Source organism: Falco cherrug, chromosome 1 (assembly GCF_023634085.1).
Source record: "Falco cherrug isolate bFalChe1 chromosome 1, bFalChe1.pri, whole genome shotgun sequence".
NCBI classification, from domain to species: Eukaryota; Metazoa; Chordata; class Aves; order Falconiformes; family Falconidae; genus Falco; species Falco cherrug.
Genome location: NC_073697.1, coordinates 108,051,485 through 108,064,714, shown reverse-complemented (window position 1 = coordinate 108,064,714; position 13,230 = coordinate 108,051,485). Strand labels below are relative to the sequence as shown.

At 65.7% G+C, this 13,230-nt stretch overlaps 4 protein-coding genes across 13 annotated transcripts; 2 read left to right on the top strand and 2 right to left on the bottom strand.

Moving 5' to 3' along the window:
- The first annotated feature begins 256 nt into the window (after nt 1-256).
- VTN (vitronectin) lies at nt 257-3,796 on the top strand. The gene is made up of 8 exons (XM_005439765.4): nt 257-400; nt 884-1,003; nt 1,307-1,621; nt 1,728-1,867; nt 2,131-2,287; nt 2,410-2,559; nt 3,141-3,413; nt 3,609-3,796. Exons 1-8 carry the CDS (start codon nt 268-270, stop codon nt 3,725-3,727), a joined length of 1,407 nt encoding a protein of 468 aa, XP_005439822.3. The 5' UTR covers nt 257-267; the 3' UTR covers nt 3,728-3,796.
- KIF12 (kinesin family member 12) lies at nt 3,762-8,610 on the bottom strand. Of its 7 annotated transcripts, none has more exons than XM_055717151.1 (17): nt 8,206-8,610; nt 7,833-7,898; nt 7,633-7,711; nt 7,438-7,559; nt 7,187-7,265; nt 6,914-7,048; nt 6,690-6,825; nt 6,355-6,446; nt 5,979-6,114; nt 5,771-5,889; nt 5,528-5,632; nt 5,159-5,448; nt 4,794-4,977; nt 4,631-4,705; nt 4,418-4,554; nt 4,183-4,322; nt 3,762-4,003 (listed from the first exon to the last, which is right to left on the bottom strand). In XM_055717151.1, the coding sequence occupies exons 1-17, from the start codon at nt 8,283-8,285 to the stop codon at nt 3,762-3,764; spliced, it is 2,217 nt and encodes a 738-aa protein (XP_055573126.1). In that variant the 5' UTR covers nt 8,286-8,610. The 7 variants fall into 7 exon arrangements, 6 of the variants coding, with proteins under 6 accessions (XP_055573126.1, XP_055573132.1, XP_055573138.1 ...); XM_055717157.1 differs by having other exon boundaries at nt 4,183-4,319; XM_055717163.1 differs by having other exon boundaries at nt 3,824-4,029.
- An 87-nt stretch (nt 8,611-8,697) lies between these two features.
- SEBOX (SEBOX homeobox) lies at nt 8,698-9,436 on the top strand. The gene is made up of 2 exons (XM_055717226.1): nt 8,698-9,058; nt 9,184-9,436. Exons 1-2 carry the CDS (start codon nt 8,786-8,788, stop codon nt 9,430-9,432), a joined length of 522 nt encoding a protein of 173 aa, XP_055573201.1. The 5' UTR covers nt 8,698-8,785; the 3' UTR covers nt 9,433-9,436.
- Nucleotides 9,437-9,485: 49 nt separating this feature from the next.
- Nucleotides 9,486-13,214, bottom strand: TMEM199 (transmembrane protein 199). Of its 4 annotated transcripts, none has more exons than XM_055717217.1 (6): nt 12,957-13,208; nt 12,807-12,880; nt 12,641-12,730; nt 11,444-11,477; nt 10,995-11,107; nt 9,493-10,880 (listed from the first exon to the last, which is right to left on the bottom strand). In XM_055717217.1, the coding sequence occupies exons 1-6, from the start codon at nt 13,126-13,128 to the stop codon at nt 10,785-10,787; spliced, it is 579 nt and encodes a 192-aa protein (XP_055573192.1). In that variant the 5' UTR covers nt 13,129-13,208; the 3' UTR covers nt 9,493-10,784. The 4 variants fall into 4 exon arrangements, with proteins under 4 accessions (XP_055573182.1, XP_055573192.1, XP_055573184.1 ...); XM_055717209.1 differs by having other exon boundaries at nt 11,444-11,480; nt 12,957-13,204; XM_055717207.1 differs by having other exon boundaries at nt 9,486-11,107; nt 12,957-13,214.
- Nucleotides 13,215-13,230: the final 16 nt, after the last annotated feature.

Genomic DNA, 13,230 nt, shown 5'->3' with positions numbered 1-13,230 from the left:
GACCCCAAAACTGGTACCTGGCTCTGGCCTGCTGTCCTCCCCTGCTCTCTGATCCAGCGCCCAGCCTGCCCCCGGGCTGGGAAGGTGCTGGCAGCAAAGGCTCTTGGAGCTGCCTGCATGTGTGGGGAGCCCTGTCCCCCCCATATGCCCCCAGCTCGGCACAGGCTGTGGGGGATGCTGGGTGGGAGAGCGTCTCTGCCCCTTTTCCCCTGTTCTGACCTTGGCCTGTTTGTTTTCTCCCTTCGGGGCAGGCTGAGCAAACAGTGGATGCCGGGCCCTGGCCGCAGCCACGCTCCAGCCCGCACAGTCACAGGAGGGCTGCGCTCCCGGCTGCCCAGGATGAGGCTGCTCTTCCCGGCCCTGGTGCTGGCCCTGCTCGCCGCTGCCTGGGCTGCTGAAGGTGAGTCGGAGCCCACCAGCCCCACGCTGGGTGCCTCCCACTTGCAGCCAGGGTGGGGATGGAGTGAGTGTGCCCTTGGGCTGATGGAGGGGCTGGGGAGCCTGGGAAGGGTGAGGGGACCTGGTGGTGGTCATGGCCACTGGCCACGTTGGCTACGCCTCACAGCATGGGGAGAAGGCAAGCGGGCAGCACTATCAGAGATGGCCTGGGCAATCCCTGGCTGTCCTGCAGCTGGACTGCCAGTGTGGAGCTGGGACCCCGGCACAGCCTGGCTCACAGCTCCCGTCCCAGCAGGACCTGGGTGGGAGTGGGGAGAGGTGCTGCTGTAACCCCTGGTGATGGGGTTGACCATGGAGAGGTGGGGTCCCCCCAGCCAAGACATGCCATGTTTGCTTTCACCCCTGGGGCTGGGCCGGGGGGCAGACGCTGGCCCCGCTCCCCAGCCCACGTTACTCCTCCTGCACCGGCGGGTGGCTTTTGCAGACTCCTGTGTGGGCCGCTGCGAGGATGGCTTCAACGCGCAGCACAAGTGCCAGTGCGACACCCTTTGCATGTACTACCAGAGCTGCTGCAGCGACTACTCCACCGTCTGCAAAGCCAAAGGTACCGGTCTCACGGCTGCCCTCCTATCTGGGGCAGGGGGTGCTGGGATGGCCGTGGGTGCCTGACACCACGGAGGCTCGGAGGGGTCCGTGCTGGGTCACCTCTGCACCCACCCATGTCTGCAGGGTGAGGTCCGTGCCAGGGTTTGGTGTTGCAGCACCAGGGTGTTCAGCAGCTGACTCACTGCCGCCCGCAGCGTGGGGTCTGTGCAAATCCATAGCACCTGGGAGCAAGCGGCTGCTGCCCCCACATCCAGTGGGAGATGCCCAGGGCTCCCCAGGACGAACCTGCTCCCTCCCACAGTGACCCGAGGGGATGTGTTTGCCTTGCCGGAGGATGACTACCTTGACTACAACCTCACCATCGACTTGGGCACGCCAGAGAGCACCATGGCAGACACCACGGAACTGCCCACACCCCCGTTGTCGGTGCAGCCTACACCGCAGAGCAAGCCAGACCCTGAGGAGACAGTGGATGTGCCTGTGGATGATGTGGTCAGCACCACACCAGATGAGGTCGGGGAGCACGACCCCGTGGAAGAGCCTGAGGAGCTGTGCAGCAGGAAACCGTTTGATGCCTTCACCGACCTGAAGAATGGTTCCATTTACGCTTTCCGAGGTACCTCAGGGACCTTTCCCAGGCGCGTGCGACATGCTACCACCCCGTCACCCCGTGCCGGTGGCTGTGGTCCCTTGTGCCACTCCCACCTCCCCTCTGTCCCCAGGGAAGTACTTCTATGAGCTGGACGAGACAAGTGTGCGGCCTGGCTACCCCAAGCTCATCAGCGACGTCTGGGGCATCGAGGGCCCCATCGATGCAGCTTTCACACGCATCAACTGCCAGGGCAAGACTTACCTCTTCAAGGTGGGCCGGAACCTGGCTGAAGGGCTGAGTGTGCTCCCAGGGCAGCCAGCACAGCTCCCCAACCCACCCTGTCCCCACCCTGTCCGCCTCCATGCATGCACACACGCAGTGGCTGCCAGATATCCCCAAATCCCCGCAGCTGTCCAGGGCCCCAGGCAGCCGCAGCCTCACAACAGGGCTCCCCAGCATCTGCTCGCTCCCCCTGGCAGTCTGGGGGATGCTGCACCCACCCCCTGACCCCCCCTCTGTCCTGCACCCCCCAGGGCAGCCAGTACTGGCGCTTTGACGATGGAGCCCTGGACCCCGGGTACCCACGCAACATCTCCGAGGGCTTTGAAGGCATCCCGAACAACGTCAACGCGGCCTTCGCCCTCCCGGCGCACAGCTACCATGGCAATGAACGAGTCTATTTCTTCAAGGGTAAGGGAAGAGCCCCTGCTCGCAGGCAGAGCCTGGCACCAGTGGCCACGGGCTGGACACCCCTCTAGCTACTGCTGCCCTCCAGTGTGTCCCCCACTAATGCCCTGCGCATCCTCTCCTAGACAAGTACTACTGGTCCTATGACTTTGCCAACCAGCCCACGCAGGCCGACTGTGAGAAGTCCTCCCCCTCCACCGTGTTCAACCACTATGCCTTCCTGAACCGTGACAGCTGGGAAGACGTCTTCCAGATCCTCTTTGGTGGAAGAATGAGTAAGGGCTGGGCCAGCCCCGGGGGAAAGGGCTGGCAGGTGCCAATACGGCCCGCACTGACAGGGTGCGAGGGGTGCGGGCACCCAGGGAGGAGGGAGCGATACCTGGGAGCATGGGCAGGCTGGATGAGCGGCCGTGCAGGGCAGGAGCTTGGGCTATGCACAGGAACCCCCCAGGCCACACCTGCATCTCCCACAGCATCCCAAATCCCACCCTCTGCAGCCCGTAAGCCCCACGCTACCCGTCACCAGCCATCTCACACCACAGCGTCGCTGCTGGGGGCTGTTTATTCCCACTGGGGCTGGAGATGCCACAGGAAAGCCCCAGCCCTGGGCAAGTGAAGTGAAAGATGGAAAGGAGGAGAAGGGGGCTCAGCAGCACAGGGCTCATCCCAGCCAAGGGTGGGGTGAGGGGCTGCTCCTGGCTCTGCCTCGCCCATGTCCCCATCATGCATCCCATCCAGGCTGGGATCCTCTGGAGCATCCCTGTGGGTCTCGGAGCTGGGGGCTGTCTGTGGGGCTGGGCTCAGCTCCCCCCCATACGTTGCTGCCCCTCTCACTCACCCTCTGCCTCTTTACCAGCGGGGGCGAGCAGTCCGCGGTACATCAGCAGGGACTGGAGGGGGGTGCCCAGCCGGCTGGATGCCGCCATGGCCGGCAGGATCTACGTGGCCTCCCACCAGCCCCGCAGGAGGAAGTCTCGCCGCCAGCGCAAGAGGTACAAGAGCCACCGGTCACTGAATTTGGGGTTCTGGGGCTGGCTGCAAAACGACTCTGACTCTGCGGGTGTTGAAAGCGACTGGCTGTCCGGTTCCCAGTGCGAGACCCTCCAGAGCGTCTACTTCTTTGTAGGAGGTGAGTCTGGGGCAGCAGGATCCGGGAGGGATGCGGAACCAGGGCTGCTGGGGCAGGGGGAGGTCTCCTCTCGCTCTGCGATGTCTCTGAGCTCTGGGATGCAGCGGGAAAGTGCCCAGGGCTGGCAGCGAGGGCAGCAGCTCCCCGCGGTGCTGCCCCGTGGGCCCTCCTGACAGCCACCTCCCCTTCCTCCAGACAAATACTACCGCGTCAACCTGCGCACCAAGCGCGTGGACCTGGTGCAGCCCCGCTACCCGCGCTCCATCGCCCAGTACTGGCTGGACTGCCCGCAGCCGGGGGAGGAGAGCACCTGAGTGGCACCACCGCAGCCACCCGGCAGCACAGCCCCTAGCTAGACAGAAATAAACTGCGAGTGCTGTGCAGGCTGGAGAGCCCTGTCTGTCTGTCCGTACATCCCGCCCGGGGTCTGCGCAGTCCTTGTAGTCTGAGATCCCCGTGCCCCCGCGGGCTGTGGTCATCCCTCCAGGTACAGTAACTGTGCGTGGGCTGTGCCAGATCCCCGCTGCTGGCTCTGTCCGCGGCGCGGCTGCTTAGATCTGCTCCGCCAGCCATTCCGGTGCCTCTTCCCACTGGAGGAGAGGGATGGTGCCGGCGGCTGCCAGCCGGGAGCCAGTGGGGTCAGGTCTCTGGCACCCCCCCGGCTCAGGTCCACAGCCCCAGGCATGGGCAGCTGGGCTGGGGATGGGTGCCCATCGCCAAGGGACCCCAGCCGAGGCACTGCCTGGCCTCCCCCCTCTGCCCTGCTCACCTCTTGGCTCCGGTAATCCCGGCCACGGCGGGGCCGAAGGGATGACCCTTCCCTCGGGGCTGGGACGGCGCTCAGGGCCTGGCACCTCCTGGGGGAGCAGGTGCCGCTGAGTCGAGCTCCTGCTCCTGCCGCGGCTCCTGCTGTGAGGACACATGAGCAAACACGGACCCGCTGCCCCAGCACCCGTAACCACAGGGGCGATGCCCAGCGGGTGGCCTCCAGCCCCAGCTCTCACCGCTTTCCCTGGGGTGCCTGGGGGTGCCTGAGGAGCTGATGGGAGCCAGGCAGAGCCGAGTCCTCCTGGCCGGGTGGCAGGACACCCATGTTTCCCTCGGGGAGGATCGGCTGCGGCACGAGGGGCCCTGGCAGCACCTTGGGGTGAGCAGAGCGGTCAGGCTGCTGCACTGTGCTGTGCCGCCCCTCTCCGAAGAGACCCCCGGGGTTGTACCTGGGACACGGTGGCATTGGCCGGCCCAGGGCAGCACTGGGGGCAGCCAGGGCGGCTGGAGGCAGGAGGCAGCTTCTGCAAGAGGGGAGATCAGCGGGTGGGTGGTTCGGGCATCCTCTCCCCACGTGAGGATGTCCGTGGAGCCCGGGCCCCCCATGCTCACCGGGAGCCGGGAGCCAGAGGCAGGTGTCGTGTCGGGCTGCCGGAGCCTCGTGGGGTGGCTGGTGGGGACATGGGGGGTGCGGGCACTCGGGAGCAGGGGCTGGCCGTCACTGGAGCTGCGGGTGGCTCTGCAGGGTGGGCCAGCTGGGATGTCACCGCTGGGGTCTGGGGACAGCTGGGGCTGCCTGGGGAGCAGCGGGGGAGCAGGGCAGGGCACTGGCAGCCTCTGGCGAACCTCAAGCCTGCCCGGCCCCAGGGAGCCCCGGGGAGAGGCTGGCTGGCACAGGGTGCTGCCCGGCCAGGGGCTCTGGCTGTCCCACCAGCCCCTCGAGCCCCTGCTCGTGAGTCCTGCGTGCCCCCCCGTACCTCAGCTGCTCATTCTCCACCACGAAGTCCCGCAGGAGGCCGTAGAGGCTGGGCCAGGCAGGGGCTCCCTGTGACGGGAGCTGCCCTTCGACAGGGGAGCACCGCAGCCCTGCGGGTCCATACCTGCCTCCCCAGCCCGGCCATGCCCCCTCCCTTGGAGGGGTCCCTGGCATCTCCATCCTCCTCGCTGGCACCCTGGGCAGGCACAGCTGCTGGCGCAGGGAGAGGTTTTCCAGCTGCAAGGCATGGATTTCTTTCTCCAAGGTTTGCAGCAGCTTCTCCCGAGACACCTGGGAGCACAAGGGGGTGGCTCAGGGGCATCCCAGCAGTGGGGCAGGACACCCCGCCCGCAGCCCCTGCCTGCCATACCCTGTTGGCCAGGGGTCTGGTGGTGACCCTCCGGGCCCGGCTGGCGTAGTGCAGCGTGCTTAGCGTCTCCGAGAGGCAGTGTGAGGACGGGGAGATGCAAGCGACCTGCCAATGCAGAAAAGCCACAGGTTGAGCTGCCAGCCAGGGGGTCACCTGTCTCCCCCCAGCCTTCCCCTCAACAGAGCAAGCCCCCAGCCCCCTGCAGCTCTGCGCAGCCCTGCCCGGCCTCCTCCATGCACATACCATTAGGGTGATGCCCGAGCCACCCAGGGAGCGTGCCAGCAGCCGGGTGAGCTTGCTGTCCCGGTAGGGGATGTGCGTCCGCTTCCCTCGGGGTTTGGCCAACAGAGAGATGCAGTGTCCTGCCAGAGGACGAGCCACAGAGGGGGTGACAGGGCTCTGACGGGGACCTGCAGCTCATGCTCCCATGGGGGTGTCCCCTGGCCCTTACCCAGTGCCAGGAGGCTGCGGTTGATATTGTTGGCTTCCACGGAGAGCTCCCCGCTGGAGCCGGTCTCCTTCACCCGCTCGCTGCCAGCCAGGTCCACGAAGCACAGCGTGCCCTGCTTGCCGGGGCAGGTGCTGGGCTGGGGAACCCGTTTTGGGGGGGTGATGCTCTGGCCTCCCTCACCCCTTCCCCGTGGCCCACAGCAGCGTTCCAACCCCTGGGTCTGGGATTTGGCTCCTTGCTGCTCGCCCCAGCCCCACCAACACATCCTTGGGGAGGAGGACATGACCCCCCATACCCCGGGGTTGTTTGCATCTCCACAAAGAGCCCCAGCCCCCCCCCCCCCAAGCCCTCCCCCTGGAGCAGGATGTGTGCTCACGGCCCGGCTGCGGACATTGATGGTCAGAAGAGCGTGGCTGCGGCTCGAGTGCCTATTGAGGGCGTGCGCCGAGGTCTGTCGCCTCTGGGATCCTGCCGGGGGGGCAATTGCGAGCTGGTAGGGGGCACCATGCCCCACACCCTGGCACGGCACCCACTGCCCACCCCCGCCAGACACGAGCCCGCCCGGGCTCTGCAGCAGGATGGGGAGCTGCCCCCCTTGGCTGCCAACAGAGCCCCATTAGCCCCAGGGATGGTTTGTGGGGGGCTGAGTCCCCCCATACCGGGTCCAGCACTCCCTGAACATGGCCCAGCCCCGCACCCATGGCTCAGCACCTTGCAGGAGCAGGTTGGCAATGGCCTCCAGGCTCTCAAAGTCCACACTGAGCTGGTTTTCCACGTAGAAGCCGTGGGTTTTGCTCCACCGCAGGGGCAGGGCGCACGGTGGCCCCGGGCTCAGCAGGTCCCGCACCTGGGGGGTTCAGCGGAGGGGAGGCACCAGGGGCGTGGGGGCACGGGGTGCCAGCGGGGCTGAGCTGGGTGGCCAGGCAGGCACTTACCTGCTCGTTGTAGATCTCCAGGTAGGAGGCACTGAGAGCCAGGTCAGAGCCGCGGCTCCGGCTCTGCTCCAGGAGGCAGGCAAAGGACCTCTGCATCAGCCCCAGCAGGGCAGGGGACGCCGGCTGGGTCTCGCTCTGCCGAGATGCCAGAGAGGTGAGCGGTCACATCGCGCTGGGCACCCACCTGCTCCCACCACCCCAGCACCCGAGACCGGGCGAGAAGAGCCCATCCCACCATCATCACCAGGTCAGCGGGGGGTGACGGCGTTGTACCTGGGCGAGGAGGGGTCCCATCAGGGTGTAGGTCTTCCCCGAGCCGGTCTGCCCGAAGGCAAAGACGGTGCAGGAAAAGCTGGGGAAGATGCTGAGCCTCAGGCCCGGCCCCAGGCGGTGGCACGGGGATGCCACCTCCCGGCACGGCCCTGGCAGCGCAAACCTGCCGCCGAGGCCTGGACGGGCGCAGCGAGCGGGCACGGTGTGGGCTGGAGGGCTGGGGTCCCGGGGGGGGGGTCGCCACAATTTACCCATCTATGGCCAGCTCCACCAGCTGCCTCATCCCGCTGCCTTCGAACACGGCCTCCTGTGAGGCGCCCGCGTCGAACACGGCGCTGAACCCGAAGGTGGCATCGTGCCTGGCCGCGCTCACCTGGGTGCAGGGTGAGTGGTGGCTCAGGGGGTGCTGCGGCCCCCCGACCCCCCGGCGGGGAGGTGGCACTTACGTGGATGGTGCCATCGCCGAGGCTGTGCACAACCCGCCGGTCGCCTCGCAGCGTCTCTGTGCAGGTCAGTGGCCGGACCCTAATGGCGGGGGGGGACACAGAGGTGTGGCTGGATGGGGACCCCGTGGAGCCCCCCTGTGCCCCTGCCCCGGGCAGGAGGGTCCCCACTGTGTCCCTGAGCCCTTTGCGTCCGCCCTCACCTCAGCACGACTCTCAGGCGCGTCTCTCTGCCCACCACGGCGCCCTCCCGCTGCTCTCCGGGGCTCCTTTGGGGAACAGAGGGCAGAGGGGCAGTGGGTGCCCCCCAGGCTGGGGGTCCCGCCCGCAGACACCCCGGGGCAGGGGTAGAGGGGCTCACGGTCGTGCTGTGCTCACACCACCCTCCTGTTCCCACTGTGCCCTGGCAGGGGACAGGGTGCAATGTCCCCCCGTGTCCCCGCAGAGGGACCCTCACCCTCCTGTCCTCACCAGCCTTTCTGGGGTGCCAGCCCCGCGCACCTGGCGGTCGCTGCCCAGCCCCCACCCCTCCAGCGCAGGGTGGTCTCCGTCCCCTCCGGCTCCCCCCTGACTTACGGTCTGTCCTGGCCCCGTGGGAGCGTTCTGGGCCGTGTGCCCGGCTGGGGGTCCCAGCCCCGCTCCCCCTCTGGCTCCATGTGCCCCCCCAGCACCCCTCGCTCGGGGTGTCCGCAGCGGTCGGCGGGTCCCGGCAGGAGCCACCGCCAGCCAGCGCGGGCTGCCCCGCACAACTGGTACCACCGCTCGGTTAAACATTGACTGGTGCCAGCCCCGCGGGAGAGCGGCCGCACGGCGGGGGGCGAGGCCGGGGTAGGGGTGGGGGGCTGGTGGCGGCACCTCGGCCCTGGGAAGGGGGGAGGGGGCCCGGGGGTCGCCGGCCCAGCGGCACCGGACCCCTCCAAGCCCCCCTCTGAGCCCTGGGATCCTGACGGGCCTCAGCGTGCCCCGACGGCTGTGGGGAGGGGGGCCAGTACGGGCAGCCGGGGGGTCGCTGGTCCCCGAGGCAGCCCCAGGAGCGCCGGGGAAGGGGTGTGGGGGGGGCAGCACCGCCCGCACGGGGCGGGCCCAGCCCGCCGGGGGGGCCCGGGGGGGATAAAAGCCGGGGAGGCGGCGGCGGGGCCGGGGGAACCGGGCCAGGATGAGCGCGGCCCCGGGCACCTCCCGCGCCCCCCAGCCGCTGCTCCGCTTCCCCGACGGGGCGGGCGGGCCGGGCGGCGGGCGGGCGGCGGGGGGGGTGCGCGCCCCGGGGCCGTGCCCCTGCCCGGGGGGGCCACGGAAGCGGCGGCGGACCACCTTCAGCCGGGGGCAGCTGTCGGAGCTGGAGCGGGCCTTCGCCGCCGTGCCCTACCCCGACATCGCCACCCGGGAGCGCCTGGCCGAGCTCACTCAGCTGCCCGAGGCCAAGATCCAGGTGAGCGCGGCCGGGACCACCCCCCCCCAACCTCCCCGTCCGCCCCTTCCCGGGGCCGAGACCCCCGGCCCCACGGGGCCGCCCTGTCGGTGCCTCACCGTGTGTCCCCCCCTTGCCCGGCCCAGGTCTGGTTCCAGAACCGCCGAGCCCGCAGGATCCGCAGCGCCAAACTGGAGCCGCCACCACTGCCGCCGCTGCCACCACCCGGGGAGCGGTGTCCCCCCACCGCACCCCCCGACGGCACCCCCCCGGGCCCGGCCCCCGCCCTGCCTCCACCCGCAGCCCGCAGCCCCACTCGCGGCCTCCCCACCTCGCTGGGCTCCATCTCCGACCTCATCTACAGCGCGGCCATCACCAACTTGGGCGAGCCGTAGCCGTGGCAGGGACCCCCGGCACCGGGGACCCCCCCCGGCACCCAGGCCGCCCAGCTTAGCGCCATGATTTCATTAGGGTGTGGAATTACTGCCGGTGCCAGTCCCAGGGATGCCATCCAATATCCTAAATGCCGGTGCAGCCGTGGCGGGGCCGGCTCCCCATCAGCCCCTAATACCGACTAATCTTTTGGAAAAAATACCTTAATCTAAGGCCGTATCCACGGATGATTGTGGTGTAGCCGCCCCTAATCCGCAGGCACGTTTGCAGGTGCCGGCAGATCTCCCTGTATCAGATATTAAAGCGTGTTTGCAGAGGGGCTTAGCTGCCATCAGAGCATTAATCACCGTGTCCGACCCTGGCAGGATGCCCACCCAGCAGGTGTCCAGGTCCACAGGCCGGGCGGTGCAAACCTCGGTGTCCCCTCCCCACCACGGATGCACTGAGCTGGCTCCCTCCGCTCTCTGCTCCTCCGTGGCACTCGAGAAGCCCCCAGGCTCTGCGTTAAGGTGTGTCCCCTCCCCACCCACAGAAGCCGGGCACCCTGTGGCAGGGGAAGGCAGAGCCATGCACCCCTCGTTGCCCCGTCTGCCAGGGGAGCTCTGCCATGGCACGGGCAGGCAGCCACGGCTCGTGCTCCTCCCCAAGACACCAACAGCCACAGGGCCGCGTGTCAGGAGAGGCGGCGAGGAAACCGAGCTGCTGCAAAGCCCAGTCGGGTGCCAACGCCAATGTGGCCGCACCGGATGTCATCCAATTCCTGATCCGGCTGGAGGGAGAAAGAGCTCGCCCCCAGATACAAGCTGGGTCGGGTGCTGCATCCGCGTCACTCGGGAATAACACTCTCCTGAAAGTGGGCAAGGGAGCAGGCAGGAGCAGTGAGGGCAGGCAAAGGGAGGCTTCAGCAGGGGACGACGGAGTAGGATGCAGCGGGAGAGGGAAGATTCACAGCTCTCTGCGGTGTCTTTCAGACACCAGGCTGGTGTTCCACATAGCAACCGCCATCTCCCGTCAGGCAGGAAGGTTGCAAACACACGTTATTTATTGCCAGAATAAAAGGACGGTAACTTCACAGGAGAAGAGGAATGGTGGGAGCTAAGGCCCCTCTCTGTGCTGGAGTGGTGAGAATCCACAGCTGTTCCTCTTCTGTTCTGCAGCTGCAAGATTTTTAATCCATGATTCATTTCAGGAATGTTAAGGAGCGGGAAGCACAGGAGGAGGCTGGAGGAATGCAGCAGTCTTCCTGGTAGCAGCAGCAGGTACTAACATCATAGAAGATAAACCTTCCCCAGTGACTCCTGGGGAGGGCAAAAGCCTCCAGCATGAGGGCTGCAGTTCACACGGACATGTGCAGTTAGAGTTTCCCAAGGTCCCCTTCAAGGGTCTGCACCATTACGTACAACTCAGCTAAGCCAACCACGGAGGCCACAATTACCGCTGACAGGACGCGCTGGGGACACAAAAAGAGAGATAAGCGACCCTGCGCACGCGGTCGAGCTGCTGCTCCTGCCTGGCCAGCACAGGGCATGCCGCAAGCATGCTCCGAGGCCACGGGCTCACTCACCGCTGCAGTCTCCGCAAAGACGTACTGGCTGCCCAGGTACGTGCAGGCAAAGGCGGTCACCACCGTGACTATGAAGTTGAATATGGTGATGACAACGGCTTTAACAGATCGAACTGGAGAGAAGGGGGAAAGACAATTGCTTTTAGATAAGGCTTGGAGATAAGGCTGGGGACAAGCTATAGTCTTGCTAATGCAGCCTGCCTGAGGTTGCCTCAGCTGGGCTACAGGATACTTAAGGATTCCCATGCTTTATGCCTCCAGAAATATTTACAGGAACAACCGACAGGCTGCTCCTTTACTTGAGGAACACTTCTGTGCATTAAAAACTTCCTGTGAGATATTTGGAGAGGGGAGGGCTGTCTGATGTCATCAGCTAGCGATACAATAGTTCCCGTGACTGACCTGTAGGTACACACTTCCAGGCATCAGCAGGATGAGCGGCCACTCACCTTGCCTCCCAAACTCAGCCAATGTCCCGTTCATCTGCTAAAAGAAGGGATTAAAACTTGTGATCAGTTGTATTTTAATGTTAATTGCATAATAAAAGCAACACCAATGCCCTGTCCTGTCCCTAAGAGTCAGAATTTCAGAGAGATGCTGGGGAGCCCTGACAGCAGTTGGGTGGGCCGTGGGGAGCAGCAGTTCCAACACGCCCGGGTTTCTCTGGGTTTTCGCTTGTGCTCTGATTCAAGGACGTTGGGATGGGATGGGATCATTTCTAATCAAAGAACATCTCAGAGTGTGTTTTGTTGCATTTGGGTTCTCTGCTGCAGGCTTCTCTTTAACAGAGACGCTAAAGGGTCTCACCTTACCATCCATGTTCAGGCAGCTGGCAAGAACTAAACATTGTAAAGCTCTGCATGCTCTTTGTCAAATCGGACAGCGTTACTCAAACACCAAAAACCAGGCGGGAGGCAGGGAAGAATGTGATGAGCACACAGACGTGGGAATACTCCTCTGCTTCTCCGTTGCTTGAAAGGAACGCGGCTGCCATTACTACCCAGCTCGGCTAAAACCACTCTGGTTCATAGATGAAGCTGCTAAGCTCGGCAGAGAGCAAAGCAGATCTTTCTACAACAGTTAACCTAACAGGAGGATACGTGCAGGGACTTAAACACACGGGGATGGCAGATACAGCTGGAGAAGGGATAGCAGGATGGGATCACAAGGAATGCCAGCAGGAAGGGATGCTGGCTTGTGCAAACAGTCACTGTGCCAACAGATCTCTTCCTGGGAAAGAACAAGTGCCCACATACTACCCTATTTTTTCAGCTTTTACCTTGACGTGAGTGATCTCATTTCAAAACTATGATGAAAATGTGACCGTTCAGACAAAGGCAGCACAGACACTCCCAGTAAAACATTTACCGCAGGTAGATCAAACCTTGAGATCTCTGGCACAGCGAGCTGTTCCCAAAAGTCAGGCTCTCTTCTATTCCACCATCCTGACAGTCCTGTCCTGCCTCTGCCCTCAACATCTGCTGTCCCCACACATTTACAGTGTGCACCCCTCAAGTCCCTGCCCACGTTCCCTCTGTACTGCGCCCACTCTAGGGCGCAAACTTCCTTGGCTATCGGCCAGGCTGCTACCGGCCTGGCTTCAGAAGCCCGAATCCTGCCAGCAGGTGATGCAGCAGGCCCCTCACCTGGCCGGTGACGTTGCGGGTCATCCGCCGGTACTCCTCGTTGGCCAGCTTGGCCTTTATCCGCTCCAGCCGGGCCACCAGCTCGGGGTTCTGCGGGAAGGGCAGAGCCACCGTAAGGGCCGCGGCCGCCGCCCCCTCCCACGGCTGCTGCCCGCTCATCACCTACCCTCGGCGGCACCGGCACCTCGGGCAGGTCGATCTCGCAGCCTTCCAGAAGCTCGTGCAGGTAGAGGGGGTACCCTGCGGGTGGGGGGCGGGGCGGTTAACGGCGGCCCGGCCGGGCGCGGCCCGTCGCACCGGGGGCGGCGCGGCCTACCTGCCTCCCGCAGCGCGGTGTGCAGCCTCCGCAGCAGGCTGAAGGGCACCAGGGCGCCCTGGGAGGCCAGCGCCGCCTCCAGCTCGGCCTGTAGGCCGGCGGGCAGCGCCGCCAGCTCGCCGCCCTCCGCCGCCCGCCGCAGCCGGTGCCCGGCCCGCACCGCCGACGCCATCTTGGCCGGCCGCCGCCGTCTAGGCCCTGCGGAGCGCCATAGAGCGCGGCGGCGGGCTAGAGCGGCGCCGCGGGGGCCCCCGGGAAGGGGCGGGGGCGAGCG